At 47.4% G+C, this 19,461-nt stretch overlaps 1 protein-coding gene across 4 annotated transcripts in view; it reads left to right on the forward strand.

Moving 5' to 3' along the window:
• SRCAP (Snf2 related CREBBP activator protein) overlaps positions 1–19,461 on the forward strand; it is a 1,816,344-nt gene that overhangs the window by 1,308,728 nt on the left and 488,155 nt on the right. For all 4 annotated transcript variants that reach the window (XM_078652845.1, XM_078652844.1, XM_078652847.1 and 1 more), the window contains 2 exons: positions 5,504–5,794; positions 15,811–19,160. In XM_078652845.1, the coding sequence (XP_078508971.1) occupies positions 5,504–5,794; positions 15,811–19,160 (3,641 nt within the window). The remainder of the gene's footprint in view (positions 1–5,503; positions 5,795–15,810; positions 19,161–19,461) is intronic.

The following is a 19,461-nucleotide window of genomic DNA, read 5'->3' on the forward strand; positions in this document are numbered from 1 at the left end:
GTTTTCCTCCGGGTGTCGCAGGGATGTCCTCTCGGAAGGCCGGCTCCCAGCCCTGGGGTTTCTGTCACTGCTTGATGTCGGACAGACCTGCACCTTGTATGCCTTTTGTGTCTCAAGTGTGACAACGATAAAAGATGAAAAGGCCTGCTCTGATTGTGACACCATGAACCTGAAGGCCTTGAGGGAGCAATCCCTCAAGCTCCTGACTGCTTCATGTGAGACACTGTGATTAGCCAGATCCCGGACGAGAGGAAGGTCCTGGGAGCAGCAGCAGCAGAGTCTGAAATCTTAGTCGCACTTGAAGTTAGTCTGGTCATTCGGGTAAGTCCTGCAAGAAGTTGAAGTATTCAACTTCTCTTCATCCTTTGGGGGATGAAATTAGGATGAGTTGACATTTGAGGCCTTGCTACACAGTTGAGCCAGCGCCCTGGCTGGCTCTATGCCTCCCGAGTTCCGGGAGCTGGAGTGATCCCTGCCCAATTAAGAGTTTTTGGAGGCTGTGCACCTCATATTTGAGTAGCACATTCTGTCTGGCGTGCCTTCGGGCCCTGCAGGATTGGGTGGAGCCCCTACTGGATCCACTCTAGCAGCTCCGGCCAGGCTCCTTGGAACCACAGATCGATCCAAACCGGCAATAGTCGTGCCTTCTCGACCTTCCCTGATGCCAACGCTCCCAGCACTGCCTGCACTCACTGTTGGCGCCGTCCCCATTCGGATTACTGACTCCAATTGATGTAACTTTGTAATTTTGTGGAACCTTATGTAAAGCGCTCTGTTACCTCCGGGCCTAGCCAGCACTATATAAAACTCAAATAAATCAAATAAAATAAATAAAATTGCCTGGCCCTGACTCCAGCACCAATGGCAGCCACGTCTTCCAGGTCGGAGCCTGAGCCCTATTCTTTTTGTCTAGGACTCTAGGAGTTGTGGAAGGTGTCTCTGGACCCTGATGAATTCCAGCATTATGACCTAACATGGACTGGTATGAGGATTTGCCGGACGCCGGTGGTCTGGATACTTCTCCAGAACCTGGCATGCTTTCTTCTTCTACTGTGGCTACAGAGGAGGGAGCGAAATTTGCAATGGTGGTGAGAAGGGCAGCTGAGGTCTTGGACTTTATTTTACCCTTGTTGCTGGTCAAGACTAATGTCTTAACAGAAGTGCTTCTACCAGGAATGTTCACTTCTCATCCTCATATCAGGCTCTTACTGACATCCTGCTTGGGACTTGGTCCAAGCCCAACACTAGGGCACCTGTGAACAGGACTTTTGCCACTGCCCTGCCTCAGTGGACCCCAGCTCCCTCACACAACACCCTACTCCGGAAAACTTGGTGGTCTAAGCCTCCACTTCTCACTTAAATCCTTGTGCATTCCTATTCACACTCCTGGGTCAGTAATGCAAGAGGCTGGACAAGTTTGGCGGCAAGATCCACCATCACCTGCTCTTCTGGCAGTCTATCACATCCGACCAATGGGCTCTGCAGATTGTCCAGAAGGATTGCTCCCTCCACCAACGCCACCTACTTGCAGCATGTTGATGGAGGACCATCTGTCTTTGCTCCACCAGGAAGCGCTCGCTCTCTTGGCCAATAGAGTTGTAAAGAGAGTGCTGCCACCAGAAGTAGCTCATGGTTGATATTCCAGATAATTTCTGGTGCCCAAGAAGGACGGAGGCCTTCATCATGTCCCAGACCTATGCCATTTTAATTTCGTCCTCCGGAAGGAGAAGTTCAAACTGGTCATATTCGCTCAGGTCTTGTCTGCCCTGGACCCATAAGACTGCATATTAGCATTGGACTTGCATGACACACATTTCCACATTCCCATCCTGCCTGCCCACAAGCATTACCTGCTGTTCACCGTGAACCATGAGTACTTTCCGTTCAGTGTACTTCCTTTTGGCCTTACCAGCTCCCCTCGGGTGTTCACCAAGTTGATGGCAGTGGTTACAGCTCGTCTGCAGAGAAAAGGGGTTGTCAGTCTTCCCCTATTTCAACAACTGACTGTTGAAGGCGGACTTGCCCCAAGCTGCCGTCTCCCATTTCCAGACTACAGCGGACCACCTAAGTTTGCTAGGGTTCACGTGCCAGAGTTACACCAGTCTTTCTCTGATTCTCCACTTCATCTGAGTGGTTCTGGACACAGTGCAGTTTCGGGCCTATCCTCCAGAATGGTGAGTTCAGGATATTCATGTTGTTATACCGGTGTTTCAGCCTCTAGCCTGGATTTTGGTGAGAATGACTGAGGCTACTGGGCCTCCTGAGATCTTGCATCCAGCTTGTGAAACATGACTTCTGGTATCAGCGGGTTCTGCAGTGGCACCTAAAGTTCCAATGGGCACAGCATCCGGGAAATCGCTCTGACATGGTCCAGATCTTGAAGGGAACTGCAAACAATCTGCACTGGTGGTGAACACACCGAGGTTGGGTCAGCTGCTGTTCAGACAACACCACTGCTATGTGGTACTGCAACAAAAAGGATACTGCGGGATGTGGGCCCGTTGTCAGGAGACCCTGCATCTCTGGATATGACTAACACCAGGGCATATCCCTGATGGTTCAACACCTTGCAGGCTCTCTGAACAACGGGGCTGACAAGCTTACCTGAAGATGCCTAACAGATCGCGAATGGCGTCTCCATCCGGAGGTGGTGCAATGTCTCTTTCAGCAGTGGGAAGAGCCTTGGTGAGATCTGTTTGCCACCTCTAGTAAAGAGCCATGACACCAGTTCTACACTCTGGAGTTTCCAAGGTGGCTCTCGCTCGGAGACGCTTTTAGTCTTGACTGGAGCTTAGGCCTACTGTTCACCTTTCTGCCCATACCACCCCTGCACCAGAGTTCTCAAGAAGATCAGGAACATCCGGGCCCAAGTTTCTCTTGTGGCTACGGACTAGGCTATGAGATTTTGCTATACCGAGCTTTTGCGCATTGCCGTTGGTCCTCCAATCAGGCTGCCTCTTCGGAATGATCTTCTGTTGCAGCACCAAAAGAGGTTTCTCCATCTAAACCTGGCACTGCTATGCCTTTTCGCGTGAAGATTGAAACCTCAGATTGTCTCTTTATCTTGCCTTAGTGGCACCTTAATCTCGTCCTGACATTCCTGATGTGTGCTCCCTTTGAGCTCTCCCACAACTGTCCTTTCAGGCTCCTCACCATCCAGGCTGCCTTCCTGGTGGCCATAACATCTGCTCGGAGAGTCAGTGAGCTTCAGGCCTCGTCAACCATGCCTCCATAAATGAACATCTAACCGGAGAAGCTGGTTCTACGACCCGCTTTTGGCCGAACATAGTCAATCCCTTTCATTTAGGCCAGTCCATCGCCCTGCCTTCCGCTTCACCACATCCTCTAAAGACGAGGAACAACTCCAACGTCTGGATGAAAAAATAGCATTCTTGTACCTTGACCGCACAAAAGGGTTCCAGATGGATGACCAACTCTTCGTGGAGTATGTGTAGGAAGCTGTTTTTTTATGTAGTGTGCCAATGTAGGGGGACACCATGCAAAAATTACAGACTATCCTTATTGGTTTACAGGGCTTACTTTAATAATCCTGAGTGCTCTCTTTGTGGTAATGTGGTCGAGCAGCTTAGGCTTATCAGAGGGGAGTGCTAAGCATTTGTTGCACACAGTCAATAAATGGTACTCGCACTCTAGAAGAAATCTGGGACTGATTTAAAAAAATAAAAAAAAGATTTTCATTTAATTTTATACTCCAAGATCATCGGAATCAGGTAAGTAATTTCGAATTTTACAAAGATACAGTAAAATGCTCAAATAACGTTTTTTGAAGTATTAGCCTTGAACACGGCATTGTTATCCGATGGGATGAAAGATATAAACTGAATACATATACTTGCACACGGTTGTAGAAGGTGCACTTTTACATTTAAGGGGCAAAGGTCCAAAGAATCACCAGCAGTTCGGGTTTAGCTGCCCTGGTGTATCTGGGTGCAGAGGTGCTCGTGGCCATGGTAGGCTCGAGCTCTACACAGCCAAATTTCCTATAACAAAGTCTGCAAGTGGGGACTTTGGGTCAAGTCCTTCCGAACCCAAAGGGGAACTTGGCTCATGAGGGTCTCTGGAGCAAGAGGATTCAGCTGGCTGTCGTGAACATGGGCTGTGGGGCTCAGATGCAGAGATGTTTGGCCGGATGGCAACTTGAGTTGGAGACTCTTGATTTGGAGAGGGGAAGGCAACAGAAAGCAGGTCCACTCCCGGTGTGAGCTTCATTGGTCCTGACGTCCCTTTGTGGGCAGGTTGATTTTGGTGGCGGTGGTGTCAGGACTGCACACTCCTCAAACCTTTGTTGTTGCATGTGCTCCGGGACCCAATGTATTGGTGTAGGGGGCTCCTGAAGGGTTTAGCGTCTCAAAAATCGCTGGAGAGACAGGGCTGACCTTTTGGAACCATGATGACCTTCTTCCGGAGAGATGCTCCCTAGGTAGGCCCAATGGCCTAATAAACGAAGTACCGGACAAGTCCAGTCGGTACCTAAAGATGCAGGGGAATTGCTGCTTCACCGCAAGGGAGATTAGTGGTTGGTGAAGCGCTGGACAGTCCTTCCAGGGTTTGTGGGTGACCATGTAAAAAATTGACACTTTCCTACGGTATGTTGGAGCAAAGAAGGGAAGGGCTGTGCAGAAGTCAACTATCTCCCAATGGATTGTGCTCTACATTACAATCGCTACTCATTGCCCATAATTCCAGCAGAGCCAAGACTGTGTCCACTGCGTTGGCACACAGCGTCCCGGTCCTGGACATCTGCCAGGCAGGAACGTGGGCTTCCTTGCACATATTTACATAACGCTACTGCTTAGGCAGTTAGGTTTGTCTAGATGGACACTTTGCCTGTTCGGTCCTGGAGTTTTTGGTTTGAAATTGTTTTGCAAATCCACCTCCGGGAAGGTATTGCTTGAGTATTTATTCTCAGGTAAGGAATCTGCAGCTAGAAGTCTCTATAAGCTGGGCAAGTTACTTACCTTCAGTAATGCCCTATCTGGTAGAGACACTATGTAGCAGCAGATTCCTTACCGATCATCGCCGCTCTGCGAAAGGATTTCTAGGGACAGGGCTTTCCCCATTCAGGGGCCTAGTTTTCCACACCTGTGGTCCATGTCCTTCGTGACTCCGTGCTCCTGGCTTGGAAAGTTACGAAAAGTAACTGGCTTTAGCGCGCTGGAGTGGTGCCTATATAGGCACTGCGCCTGTCACATCCAGCGCAGATGATGCCATGCGAATCCTATTAGCACCGCCTACCGGCTCACAAGGGTACTGCTCAGGAATATTTTCCGGGATCCAGTCTGACCCTTAGGGATAATTGTAAGGTATGTCATAGGTGGCTAAATAGTCTCTACCAGATAAAGCATTAGCGAAGGTAATGAACTTTTCCAGTTGATCCAGACTGATATTAAATCGTTTAGTGTGCGGATAGTGTTAGGCATGTTTTTCTGAGTGTTGCCTTTTAATCTGTTTTAATCCTCCTGCATTTCATTTCCTTTGCTAGCCTCCTTGATGAACAGCTCTGGGATTATGAAGATCGTCGTAAGACAGACAACAAAGGATGGCATTACTCCCCCAGGCGTCAGTCTACCACAAAGACTTCCAGTCCCTGGCATCCCAACACTGATCTCACCTGTACAGAGAGGAACAATGTCTGGAACACCTCTCGGACCAACAGCTTTGCGGTTTCCAGCTCCTCTTCATTTGCCGATGCGTGCCCCAAATCCTCCGCCTGCACCAGGGCGATCAATGCTGAAAGTCCTCCATGCTCCAGTCCCCAACGTGGAACAAGCTGGTGAGCAGCGGTTTGAATGGAGTAATAGGCAATCTTAAGACCTAGTTCGATTTATTTCATTTTTAATCCAGTTTGAATGAATATAGTCAGCCTACAGCAGTGGTCATGTAAAGATATTTTTAAATCTTTCAAGTGAAAATTTGCAGTAAATGAGGTTTAGAGAAGAGCTCTGTCTCATCATTTCATGGCATACTGCTGGTCCTAGAATGTAGTGCATTGTCAAACCAGCTATGTTTTCAACTCTCTTAAAAATAAATGTGCCTGAATGCTGGAGTTTGCCCTTCAATCTTTTTTCAGTTAGAAGAATCACATTTGGTTGCAGTCTTTTGTTTGATGTCTTTGGACGTCTGTCACTTGTTCAGATATTTCTGCATACTTATGGTTCACTGCACCTTGTTTCTGATAGAGATTCCGAACAGCAGATATCTGATAGAGACTTTTAGCGCTGGTTCCTTAACTTAAAATTATCTCCAGCTCTCAGACTGGATCTGAAAACTTTTTTCGTGAGCAGTACTCCTGTAGTGTCAGTCGGCTCCACGTGGTGTTGTCCACGCCAGAAGCGACGTGTGTAAGAAGCTGCCTTTTTATGTGGTAATGCCTATGTAAGGGTTTAAAGGGCTTAAATTAAGAATCCCAAGTGCTTTATTTGTGGCAGTGTGGTCGAGCAGCTTAGGCTTATCAGAGGGTAGTGTTAATCACTTGTACACGCAGCGTCCATAAATGAGACAATCACTCGGGAAGAAAATCCTCGACGGATTTAGAAAAATAACAGATTTTTATATAGTTTTAGACACTGCGATCTTTGTAATTCGTAAAATGATAAATTAACGATATTTGAGGGATGAGCCTTGAACGCTGTAATGTTGTTCTATGGGGAAAAACATACACTGCATACATATACTTGCAAGCATTTCTGGAAGGGGCCTTTTGGCAGTGAAGGGGATTAGTGTCCAAGAGACCACCAGCAGTTCGGTTTTACCTGCTCTGGTGATTCCGGGTGCAGAGGTTCTGGTTGCATTGTTATCCTTGAGAGCAACGCATTAAAGTCATTGTCAGAATACCTGTGAAAGAAAGGCTGCAAGTGGGGACTTGGAGACAAGTCCAGCAGAACTCACAATGGGGCTCAGCTCTTTAGGGTCTCTGGGACAAGGAGACACTGTCGGTTTATGTGAACTCGGACTGTGGGGATCGGGTGCAGAGGTGTTTTGTCCGGTGTGTCACTTATGTTGGAGGCTCTCACTTTAGTGGGGTGACCTGAAGAAGGAAAGAAAACAGGGCCACTCTCGGTACAGACCTTGTTGATCCTGAAGTCCCTCATCGGCAGGTTGGTTTTGGAGTCCGTGGTATCTAAATGTAAATGTACAGGAATTTATATAGCGCAAATCACCAAGCGGTTTCTAAGCGCTTGCTTAGGGAACCCGTCCTGGTATTCCCCTGTGAGATAACCCCGGCAGGGTATCCTTAAGGTGAAAGCCAGGCATCCCCCCTGCGAGGGGCCGTTTTGGAGATTAAGCAAGCTATTGCGCAGAGTGTGAACCTGTGAATCGAGTAAGCACCGGAGCGAGAATTGTCGAGTCCATGGACATTTTAGGACTCAAGACCCCGCCGAGCCGGGAATTGAACCCTGGTCCCGGGCTGACCTCTGCTTCCAGGTCTGCCTCCTCTAACCAGTGAGCCACACTTCTCCACTGGGCTGGACACTCAACAGACCTTGGTGGCTGCAATTGATCCAGTACCCAGGGTTTTGGTGCTGGGGGCATGGAGGGTCTAGTGTCTCAAAACTCGCTGGAGAGACAGGGCTGACCTTCTGGAACCATGACGACTTCGTCCTGGTGAGATACACCATCTTGGACCCGGTGGTCAGCAAAACAGACTACCGGATCAGTGCAGTCTGTGCCTGCAGCCGCAGGAGAATAGCTACTCTGCCCCAAGGGAGAGGCTGCGAAATTGTTGAAATGCTGGACAATCTTTTAAGAGGTGTCCAGCTACTAGACAATTCTCGTTCTTTGCAATTGTCGGGACAGCAGCAGCCAGTCCGTGTTTGGCGCCAATCTCTGAGCTGGTCCACAGTTCTTGCGACATCCGCTCTTCTTAGTCCTTCAGTTCTCAGGTAGATGAATCTGAGTTCCTGGTGTCTGAGGGACCCCTAAATACCGAATGTTGGGTTTTTAGAGGAGTATAGGGTAGTGGCCAATGATGTACTTACTCCTGGGGTGAATAAACTCCCTATATGACCACTTCCTGTGGATAGTGGGTATAATCCTGACCTAAAGTTCTGCGTTTCACCTAATCAAAGATGGTGAAACCCTTTCTCGACTATCCACTTCAGGTGGCCCACCTTAGGGGTGTGCCTAGGTTGAAAGTGTGACACTCCTTCTGACTATCTAGTTTTCCTGCCTTCGTTGGTGCCAAATGGGCCTCAGGGGCAGAGGTGGCGCTCCCCGGGTCTGAGGGAAGCCAGGGTCGCATATCAAAAGCGCCAGCGGCTTTAAAGCCTCTGACCTGTATATGCTAAATTGCTAGCCATCCTGCTGGTGGAGTCGGTTCCACCTTCCTCTGGAGCAGGCATTATTTCTGACCTCGGAGAGCTCAGGCTTTCACCTACAGGGTGGCACAAACTTGTCTGTGATGGCAGGCTGGGTGATACCAGTCAGCCAGCATGCTAGAGGACTAGTCTGTTTTCATTGGTCACCTCTGAAGTGCTCGCTGTAAGAATGTCACAATAAACCTGGTACTGGCATCAGTATAGATTTATTGAGACTATGTATTTGATACCAAATACCATTATTTTCAGTGTAGCCTTATGTATCTGGGTAACTCTTAATGACCAGTGCCCAGCACATACCTTTGACATGGCTGCCTGATCACTTGCGGTGCCCTAGTAATGGTATAAGGCATCACATGGGCATACTTGCTCATACAGATATTCACTCACATTTGTTATAATGCAGCCTGCCTTAGACCTCCAAGACCTGCTGTAGTGGTAACTTACATATAAGACTGCAGTATACTTGGGCATTGCACACAGGGAGTGTGCAATCACAAGTTTTCAAAAGGGTTTGCACCCTTTCACATGTATTGCAGTGACAGTCTGCATGCATTTATTGTCGGGACCCCTTTGGGTAGCTTAACCCATGCTGCAGCCCATGGGGTCCCTCTTTAGTTGCCAGGCCCCCGGGTACCTTAGGTACAATTTACCATGGACTTACAAGGGTGCTGAAGTCCTTGCCTACTAGGTTAAATTGAATGCATGTACAGCTTTTTAGGAAAAGAGCACTGGCTTTGAGGCCTGTTTAGCAGTGACCCCATGCACATCGAGTCAAGAACCAGCTTATACTCTTAGGGAAATTGACAGTAAAGGCTTGGGGTGTGAGTCGGAGAGGTGATATCGTAAATTTGTAACTGACACATGTAGGAACCTGGCTCTGTATATACTATCCCAAAATGAGGTATAGTGTGCGCAGAGCCCAGTGGAACCCAAAAGGTAGGCAGAGGTAAAATAGATAGCATCTCGCTCTCTATTTGTGGTAGTGTGGTCAAGCAGTAAGGCTTTATCAGAGGACAATGTTAAGCATTTGTTGTACACACTCAGTCAGCAAATGAATTCACACTCCCAGCGCAATGGGGTGGTGCCTATATAGGCACCTCACACGTTGCAGGAAAGTGCCCCTTTTTGACTTTGTCACCTCCACTTTTTGCCCTTGGTACAGATTATCGAACTTTAGTGAACAGTATTGATGGAGCTGGACACTAGTTGTAAAAGACAGTAATTGGTTCAGATGCTGCCCAGTAACCAGTGACTTTCAAAGTTCTTTAAAACTACCCCATAACAAGCTGCAAGTATGCTTCTCATGATACTCTATTAAGTAGTCTGATACCACAGTGATAGTTAATGTTTCGCCACACTTTACATTGGGAGGATCTTTGATCTATAGACCCCTTGGCCCAGCAGGCGCTTTCCTTAAAGCACTGGGAGAAGCCATTGTGCTTTCCAATTTGCCCATTTTATTGTTCTTGGAGATTTGAATATTCATCTTGACCAGGTAGCAGAAGTGGACACCCTAGAGCTCTTAGATATACTGACCTTGGCCCAGCTTACTCAATCGGTCAGCCTCCCGACGCATTTAGGGGGTCATATCCTAGACCCTATCTGTTCTAACTTTCCCATCTTGGTTGAAACCCCCATTCCAGTATCCTGGTTCAACCACTTTCTGATATATTTTCCTGGGTAAGGGCAGACGTCAATTCCTCGGCCTGGGCTGAGCGTGAGCCGACTTTTGCCAAAACTGACCCTCTGGCACCCGGCCAGGCTCTGGCGACCTCCAGACTCTCTCCTGCTAGTAACCATGAAGGAGGGCTTGCTTGTTTTACAAGTTAGATCTCTAACACCATGGATCCCTTGTTAGTAAAAACTCCGCCTCTAATATGACATACTCCAGAGATATCCTTATGGCTCCTAAACCTCCCCAATGTTTGCACACTATTCCCATTGATGCTCAATCCTCCCCCTGCTCCTGTCCTGATTGTTCTTTCAGCCTTTTAGCACTACCCTCCCGGTTAGACATTTCGTCATCAACTTTTCCATGTAAAAACAAACTGAAACTCCCCTCTAACACAATGAAGTTTATCAACTTAAACTGCAGATCTCTTCCAAAACATTGCAGAAATATTTTTGATCTCCTGGTTTCATTCAACCGGACGCTTTGTTTCTGACGGAAACCTGGTTAAATGACCATTCCGGTCCTGACATTGCTGCATCTCTTCCGGATAATTATACCTATGTTTCCAGGAATAGAGTAAAAAAGGAGGGTGGAGGGATTGCGATCGTTTTTAAAAAAACACTACTCATGCAAATGGGAGGACCTAGACATTCCCAACTGTGAAGCTGGGTTGTTTAAAATATCTTTATCTGCCAACTTCACGCTGTCTGGTGTCCTTATTTATCGCCCCCCGGGCCCAGCTGGTTCATGGGCGCCTTCACTTGCTGAGTATATAGCTCCACTGCTTCTGAACTCAACAAACTTTGTTCTCGTTGGAGATTTCAACATTCATTTTAACGACAAAGCTTGTCCCAGTAGTTCTACTCTGTTAGCTGACTTAGCTGCCTTCAACATTAGCCTGCATAATACTAGCACCACTCACAAAGCAGGTAATCTACTTGATCCTGTGCTATCCAATCTTGCGGCAGTTGAGTGTAAGCCAGCTCTACCGGTTCTCTGGTCTGACCACTTTCTTGTGGAGTTTTCTATCAGTACCGAACCCGGTCGAACCTCTCCAGTTATCCCAGCTTGACCTAGATTGACTAGAAACTGGAAACATTTGGATACGAACAACCTGAATGCTGCCCTCTTGGTCTCTACACCACTTAGTGAGGTCAGTTGTCTTGCGCAGGCGGACATCATTAATAACTGGCTTACCTCTGCTGTTGACTCCTGCCTTCCTCTTCGCAAACAGAAATTTAATTTACATCACCCCCCGGCCCCCTGGTTTAATGACCAGCTAAAAATAGCTAAATCCGGCTGCAAACATCTTGAACGGAAGTGGCGCTCCAACTATGACCCTCTCGTCAAACTAGAATATAAAGCTGCGCTATCCAGCTATCATGCCCTTTGTAAAAATGCTAGAACGGAATATGTAAATCTCTCTATACTTAATGCTCAGAACCGCCCCAAAGCTTTGTTTAAGGTGGTTCAAGAACTCTCGGGCGCCACTAAGCAACCCAAGGCACCCTGCTTAGATGAGACGCAATGTGATGCCTTAGCCGATTTCTTTGTTTCAAAAATTGAAAACATTTACTCTGATTTCGGCTCCACTATTCCAGTTGTTTCTACCACTTTTCACCCCTCGTCTAATTCCCAAACTCCGGAACCGGATCTTTGCGTATTAGAATCTGGAATTGCTGCTTGGACTCCCTTGACCATACTCACTTTACGCAACATCATTAGTACCATCAAATCTGGTTCTCCTCTAGACCCTATCCCTCCTCAAATTCTGTCTCTCCTTGATTCCCCTTCACTTTATCTTATTCTGGAGTTCCTTAACACCTCGCTTAGGGAGGCTAAGGTTCCCCAATCATGGAAACATGCGATGGTTGTACCACTGTTAAAAAAAGCCAATGCTGACCCAAATAATCTGACTAACTTCCGTCCTATCTCCCTTCTGTCAGTTTTCTCAAAAATCTTGGAGAAGCACATTAATCAACAACTTACTAATTATATCGAAACCCACACTATCTTACACCCTTCTCAGTCGGGTTTTCGTTCAGGCTTCTCCACCGAATCTACACTATTGGGAGTGTCGGAAACAATTAGGCTTCTGGTAGATAGAGGGGAAACCGTGGCACTTATCCTGCTGGATTTAAGTGCCGCATTTGACACGGTTTCCCACTCTATCCTTATTAACACCCTCAGATCTATTGGCATCTCCCATCGTGCCTTAGAATGGCTTACTAGTTTCCTGAGTAATAGGACGTTCCAAGTTTTCTCAGCCTCATCAGCATCCAAAACTCACACATCAGCATACGGGGTTCCACAGGGTTCCATCTTGAGCCCCCTTCTCTTCAATCTGTACGTAAGACCTTTGGCTAAGATTGCGGAGCAAGCGGGGCTTTCTATTTACTCGTATGCTGATGACACTCAGCTAATCTTTTCATTATCCACCAGTCACACATCCCTCCCTTCCTCCTTACGTCTCGGGCTTAGTAAAATCTCTGCTTGGATGTACGAGAACAAATTAAAACTGAATGGAGGGAAAACTGAGCTTCTTCTGTTTGGTACAAATTGTGATTTATGGGGGCCCTCTCATTGGCCTGACCAAATGGGCACCCTCCCCTTGCCCTCCAGAACTGCTCGAAATTTGGGCATCATTTTTGACGACCAATTATCAATGAGGGACCATGTTGTGAAAGTCTGTGCCACTTGTACGGCCATTCTCAAGTGGTTAAAGAAAATCATCTGGATGCTCCCTCCTGACACCCAGAAAACCGTAGTCCAGGCACTAATCACCTCCCGCCTGGACTATGGGAATGTTCTCCTTCTGGGTGCCGGCAAGGAGATTGTCCGGAATTTTCCGACTGTTCAAAACATGGCAGCTCGCCTTCTTGGCAAACTCCCTAGCAGGTCTCCCATCTCCCACTTTCTACGTAGTCTTCACTGGCTCCGTATTGAGAGTCCGGTTAAGTTTAAGGCCCTGTGTTTTATACACAGAATTATTGCGGGCAATGCCCCACAATACCTTAAATCTTTTATTACTTCTTATGTCCCTTCCCGCACTCTTAGATCATCCTCCCAATCCAAGCTTCTGATTCCTAGGATCAAGAGAGCAAGAATGGGTGGCCGCTCATTTTTCTTCTTGGGTCCATCCCTGTGGAACTCTCTTCCTCTCTGTCTCCGGACTGAGCCCAACTATCTGAAGTTCCGAAGGAATTTGAAGACATGGCTATTCAACCAGTAATTGTTGCAATTTCCACACCTTGTTGGTCAGCGCCGGGAAACCTTTGGGTAGCTGTGCGCTTAATAAAATTTATAATAATAATAATAATCTTGTATCCCCTGCTACCCTGCACAGGCATTCCAAGGACTCTCCCTCTAAACCATGGTTTACTCCCGCTTTGAGGGTATTGAAGGGAGAGTGCAAGCAACATGAGAGAGGCTGGCGTAAGGACTACAGCCCTGGGGTGAAACTTATGTTGAGAAACAAACAAAAAAACTATTACACTGCTATAGCGCAGGCTAAAAGCCTTTACTATGGGACTAGAATTGATGTAGCCAGGAATAATTCAAAGGAAATGTTTTCCATTGTTCAGAGTTTCCTGGTGCCCAAAGCGCAATCTAGTACACTACCATCCTCGAATTCCTGGTGTGAAAATCTCCATCTTCTTCTTGGAGAACATCCACACAACATACAGGTGTCCTTTACTTCTTGCAAAAGGGACACAGGCGCCCACTTGGTCCACTCCACTCTTTAGCTGCCTTTACCCCCATTGACCTACCCAGCCCTCTTAAAATTCTGAGAATCCTGAAATCTGGCTCGCCTTCGGGTCCTTGTGCTGCCAGACTTCTGGCTGCCGTTGCAGATACTGTAAACCCAGAAGTCAACAGACTCATTAGCATGTCCCTTTTGGAGGCTTTCGTCCCGGCAGCCTGGAATCAGGCCAAGGGTCTTTCTCTTTTAAAGAAGCCATAACTTGACCCCTTGTGCTAAGGTCTGTGAAAAAGTGGTTACCCGACAGCTGACCAAGTTTATAGAAAGTTCAGGCCTCCTACATCCAGCTCAGTCTGGCTTCAGGGCCTCCTATAGTACAGAGTCAGCTCTGGTGGATGTTTTGGAGGCCATCCGAGATTGTTTGGACGCTGGTGGGAGGGGAGCCCTAATTTTGCTTGACCTCTTGGTGGCGTTTGACACGGTTTCCCACTCAGTGTTTACGCGACTGGCTGAGATTATCTTATCTGGCTCTGCCTGGGGCTGGCTTAAGTCATTTTTGGAAGATCAGACACATCTGGTGTGGCTCTCCCCGTTCTCCTCCTCCCCGCAGAAGATGACTACAGGGGTCCCTCAGGCATCTTACCTCAGTCCTCTCCTTTTTAACATTTGTTACCCCTCTGATCCAACTGGCGGAGGACTTGGGGAAAAAAGTTATTGCTTATGCTGATGAGACCCAGCTCTTGTTTATTTGGGGACTCCACCTCTGCCACAAAACAATGCTTTTCCTCAGTGCTTCAAAGGCTGGCTACCGCTGAACTCAAATGCAACGAGGAGAAACCAAAAATCCTCCTCTTTGGAAAGTTTCTCCCTCAATTTAGGGAAATACTTTGGCCATCTGATTCCACGTTAACAGCTTCAACAGGGGTACACGTTAAAAACTTGGGGGTTTGGTTCGAGGAAAGCATTACATTCTCAACCCAGATAAAAAAATTGGCATGGACTTGCTTTGGGCTACTAAAAACTCTTAGGAAGTTTCTTCCCCTTTTTCCTTGGGCCGCTAAATGGGACAGTCACCCTAGCCCTACTTGACCATGCCAACGCTTTATACGTTGGTTCTCCTCTGCTAAACTAGCTGCAAGTGGTGCAGAACACAGCAGCCAGGCTGGTTCTCAATATCCCTGCCAGAAGCAGTGTGAGACATCTTCGCACCCTTCACTGATTACCTGTAACAGAGCGGGACAAATTCAGAGTCTTAGTTATAGCTCATTGCGCCCTCTATGCCATAGGGGCAAGCTATCGTCAGAAGCTCTTCTCCTTTTATACCCTTGCAAGACAACTGCGCTCTACATCTCAAATGTTGGCCCAGGTTCCACGCTTCCGCTTGCGATAAAAAGGGTTGCAGCTCCCTCGCTGTGATAGCCGCCCTGGCATGGTATGCGCTGCCTCTTGCTCTCCGCTGCACTCAGGACCCCACTCGTTTAAAAAAAAAAAAACTGAAGACCTTCCTTTCCCTAAATCTGGCCCTTCTTCTCTTATTCCAACTCTCAAGGTTCCCTCCAGGACACTCTTGTAGTATCTGTGCGGGTTACGAGTGCAAATAACATAACATAGTGCTGTCTTACGTTAAGCCCCTGATTTCTAGATATACCATATATGTTGGTGGCAACCTGTTTGAGGAAGCAATAAATGCCAGGAACTCTATATTCAACAATCTTATAGGCAAACTGCTTTGTTCTAAATTCTTTCCATGATGGGACTGGTCATAGAGTAAATAAATGTTGTAGTAATTTTGTACTCCAGGTCATTAGTCTCTCATTCTCCAGAGCATGTGCGCATTATACCTTTTTATGCACTTGATGTAGATGGAATAGAAAAGGCAGGTTAGGAGAGTTGTGGATGGATGGATGGTTTTTTGGGGAGAGGTAGTCCGAATCTGACAAGTGGGCATCGTGCATTAATCTAAGCATCAAATAATTTTGTATGTTGCACAAAAAGGTGTGGCCAGTGAAACTAAGGACTTGAAATTGAAGATTCACAAATATGCCTAATAGTGCTTCATGCTCTACTATTTTTATTTTCTCTTTTCTCCACAGCTGCCGCTTCTTCTACTCACTGCCCTGTACTACAGACCGCCAACACAGCTTCACCATTGGCACCATCCCCAGCTACCAGCTCTACTCCCTTGTTAGGAGCTAGACTTTTGGCACCTCTCTCCAGCCCCGTTTCCACAATAGCTTCTCAGCTGATAACAACTATCTCCAGCCCTGCCTCTAGTCTGCCTGCAAGCCCTGTACCCACATCATTGCCTCATTCATTGGTTGCCTTCAGTTCTGTTGCAGCATTGGCAACTCAGTCTGTAACTACTAACCAAACACTTGTGCAGATTCCTTCATGTGGCCTTACTCCAAGTCTTGCATCCAGACCACTAGCTGCAAGCTCTTTGTTGCCCACGACTCTGGTCTCACCCACTAGTTCCGCTCCATCGCTGGTCCCACCTCCAGTCTCTGATTCTACTCCCACAGTCGCACCCTCTCTGTCACTTAGGCTAACTGCTGACAATTCTTCTCTTACACCAGCTCTGTGGCCTTTGACATCCACAGCTCCAATTCTTGTCTCCACTCAGTTTTCCAATTCTCTTCCAATACTAGCTCCAGCCATGTCCTCGGATGCATCCCCTATGCCGACTACTCTTGCTTCCAGTTCTACCCATCTGCAAACGGCTCTTCAACCATCTAGTTTAACACATCTAACACCTTTTGCACCCTCTAGCTCACTTCCTATGCTGACTCCTACCTCTGGTAATACCATGGCCTGTGGCTCAGCACCCGTATTATCTCCTGCTTTGGCATACAGTCCAGCTTCAGTGGTTGCTCCATCCAGTTCCATGTCAACCTACTTGCAAGCTATTACTCCAGCTTCCAGCACAGTCACACTGATGGGTCCTGGCCCGATCACCAGTTCTGCTTTTAACCAGACTTCAGGTCCCATTCATTTGCAAACATCTCTCCTTGGTACTCTGCACAACCCTCTTCTTACGTCAGTCCAGGCTGCCAGTTCTCCTGTGCAGGCACATGTGGAAGCCTCTAGCACAGCTGTCTTGCCATCTCCCTCACTAGCCCACAACAATGCCAAAATACTAACTTCTGGCTCTGCTTCCAGTTTTGCTTATGTGCAATGTTCTCCCCCTGTTTCCAGCCCAGCTTCCCTATTGGCTCCTGTTCTGGCCTCCAATTCTAATCCAAAAGTGACTACTCTTCCAGCCACAAGCCCAGCACCCATAGTAGCAGCGTTAGTGTCCTCTTGCCATCCTTCATTGCTAGCTCCTGGAGGAGCCTCTAATTCTGCCTCACTGCCGAGTCCTATACCCTCCTTCAATCAGTCATTAGTAGCAGTCTGTAGTGCAGGTCCTATTCATGCTACTCTACCTTCGTGTAGTCGTGACCCTTTACTGACTTCTGGTTGCGTCTCTAATTCAGTACCAGTTCAAGCTTCTAACAGAGTCTCAAGTCCGAAATCTTTGGTGGCCACCAACACACCTGCCATGTTTAGTCCGGGGACTTTTGCTGTAGTCTCCAATCCTGTTCCTGCTTGTAGCTCCCTTGCAGGCAGCTGTCCTGCACTGGCCACATTCTCAGCTTTCTCTGCTCCAACTATGCTGTCTACCCAAACTTTAGTTACTGCCTCCAGCACTGGGCAAACAGTAGTGCCACAGCATGTGACTCCAGTCTCTCACCCATCCCACACATTGAACTCTGTTCCTCCTTCCATGACTGTGCCAGTGCAACCTAACAGTCCTAATGTTACTGGTAGATCATTAGTACAGAGCATCCCTATTTCCACTTCTATAGGAGCCAAACAAGGATTAGCATCAACACAAGTGGCCATTCCAGGTACACCAGCCATTAGCTATGGTTTCCCAGTGTCTTCATATGGAACCCAACTAGTTGGCTCATCTACCAGTGCATCATCCAGACCTATACAGATGCCAAGCCATGGAACTCTGCAGGGTATAATCCCTGTTCCCAGTATTGGAATACAGCCTCCTTGCTCCACTCCCAGCCTATCAACCAGGCTTTCATTGTCCTCTGCACAGATTTCCAGCCAGGGTATTGTCACCGTACCCAGCAGTGCGATGCATCTGGCTTGCCCTGCATCTACATTATCATTCACCCCATTGACTTGCTCACCTAGCCCCACACTTAATTCAGACCCTAGTACCGAGTCTGCATCTCTGCACGCGCATCTTGTCTTGCCATGTAATCCTTCTTCCACTTTGGAACCAAGGCCTCTGCTATCTGCTTCTGGATCGGTTTCTAGGTCAACAGCAGTGACACTGTCTAGTCCAGCAACCGACCTAACCACTAGTTCTTTGACAGTCTCTAGCCTTGGTGTCTCTTTAACACCTAAACTTCAACCAGTCTGTAACCCCATTACCACTTCAACTGCGAGGCCTCTTACACCAGTGTCTTGTCCTCTTTACACTGTGGCAGTTCTCCCACCTGCTCCAGTCCCAGGAACTCTTATTACCTGTGTTGCACGTCCTACAACACCAGGATCAAAGTCTATCTTCACTTTGTCAAGCCGACCACCAACTCCTGTTAACTGTCACCTCACCAACTCTGTAGGTCAGCCTTCTCCGATTAACAGTTATGTGACTACTTCAGCAAGTCATCCCATAACTCCAGTTACAAGTTCTCTCAACACGTCAGCATGCTTGTCTTTATTTCGAGATTCTGCATCTCCTACTGTCTTGGGAACTCCTCCCCTGACTCCAGTTAACCGTTATCCCTCTACCATGGCAGACCGACCTCTAACACCAATTAACAATTCTCTAACCACATCAACTTGTCGGCCTATTACTCCTGTTTCAAGCTCGGGTAACATTTTAGGAAACCCTCCTACAAATCTAGTGAACAGTTATTCCACCACATTGGCAACAAGACCTCTTAATTCTGTTTCCATCTCTGATAATACGCTGGCAGTCCGTCCTCCAATTCCAAACAGTCTTGCAAACTTTACAGCCCCACATCTTACAGCAGTTCAAAGCTCTCTTACTGCCTCAGCAGCCCAGCCTCTAACACCAGTTTTAAATCCTGTTACCTCTGTAGTGCATCCACCTTTGACACCAGTTTGCGCTCCTGTCAACACATTGGTACAGCGGCCCCTAACACCAACTTCAATTTCCTTAACCACTGCAGCAGCTGAGTCTCTGGCTCAGATTTCAAGTCCCACTGCCACATCTGCAGCTCAGGTTGCAATGCCATTGTCAAGTACTGTACTCACATTGACTCCCAGAACTCATGCCAGCATGGTTTTTAAGGAAGAATTGGAGATGCTTACGCTCCGATCTACAACACCAACTCCACCACCGACATCTACCTCACTCATCATGCCAAGGATGAGACGGCAGCCACCACCGCCCCCCCGGTCACCCTTCTATTTGGTAAGTATAGACTATTAGTTGAACCAGATTTACTCATTTTCTCATAATTAGTTAAGCTTGGTATCGGATTACAAGTACTAAGAGTTGGTGTTTCTCTTAACATATTCTGATGTCTTTCACGATCATTTGCTATTTATTAGGAGGTGGTTGGATATTTTGGGGATACAAATATCCTAGTTATCCAAGCATGGATCAGTTTTGAATCTGTCTTGGGTTTGCTTCCTTTATTACCAATTTGCAGCTAGACATTTAGAAGCTGGTGTAAAGAATGTTTAGTGATGATTTAAAAAAGAAAATAAAT

The sequence above is a fragment of the Lissotriton helveticus genome, chromosome 7 (genome assembly GCF_964261635.1).
Source record: "Lissotriton helveticus chromosome 7, aLisHel1.1, whole genome shotgun sequence".
NCBI lineage: Eukaryota > Metazoa > Chordata > Amphibia > Caudata > Salamandridae > Lissotriton > Lissotriton helveticus.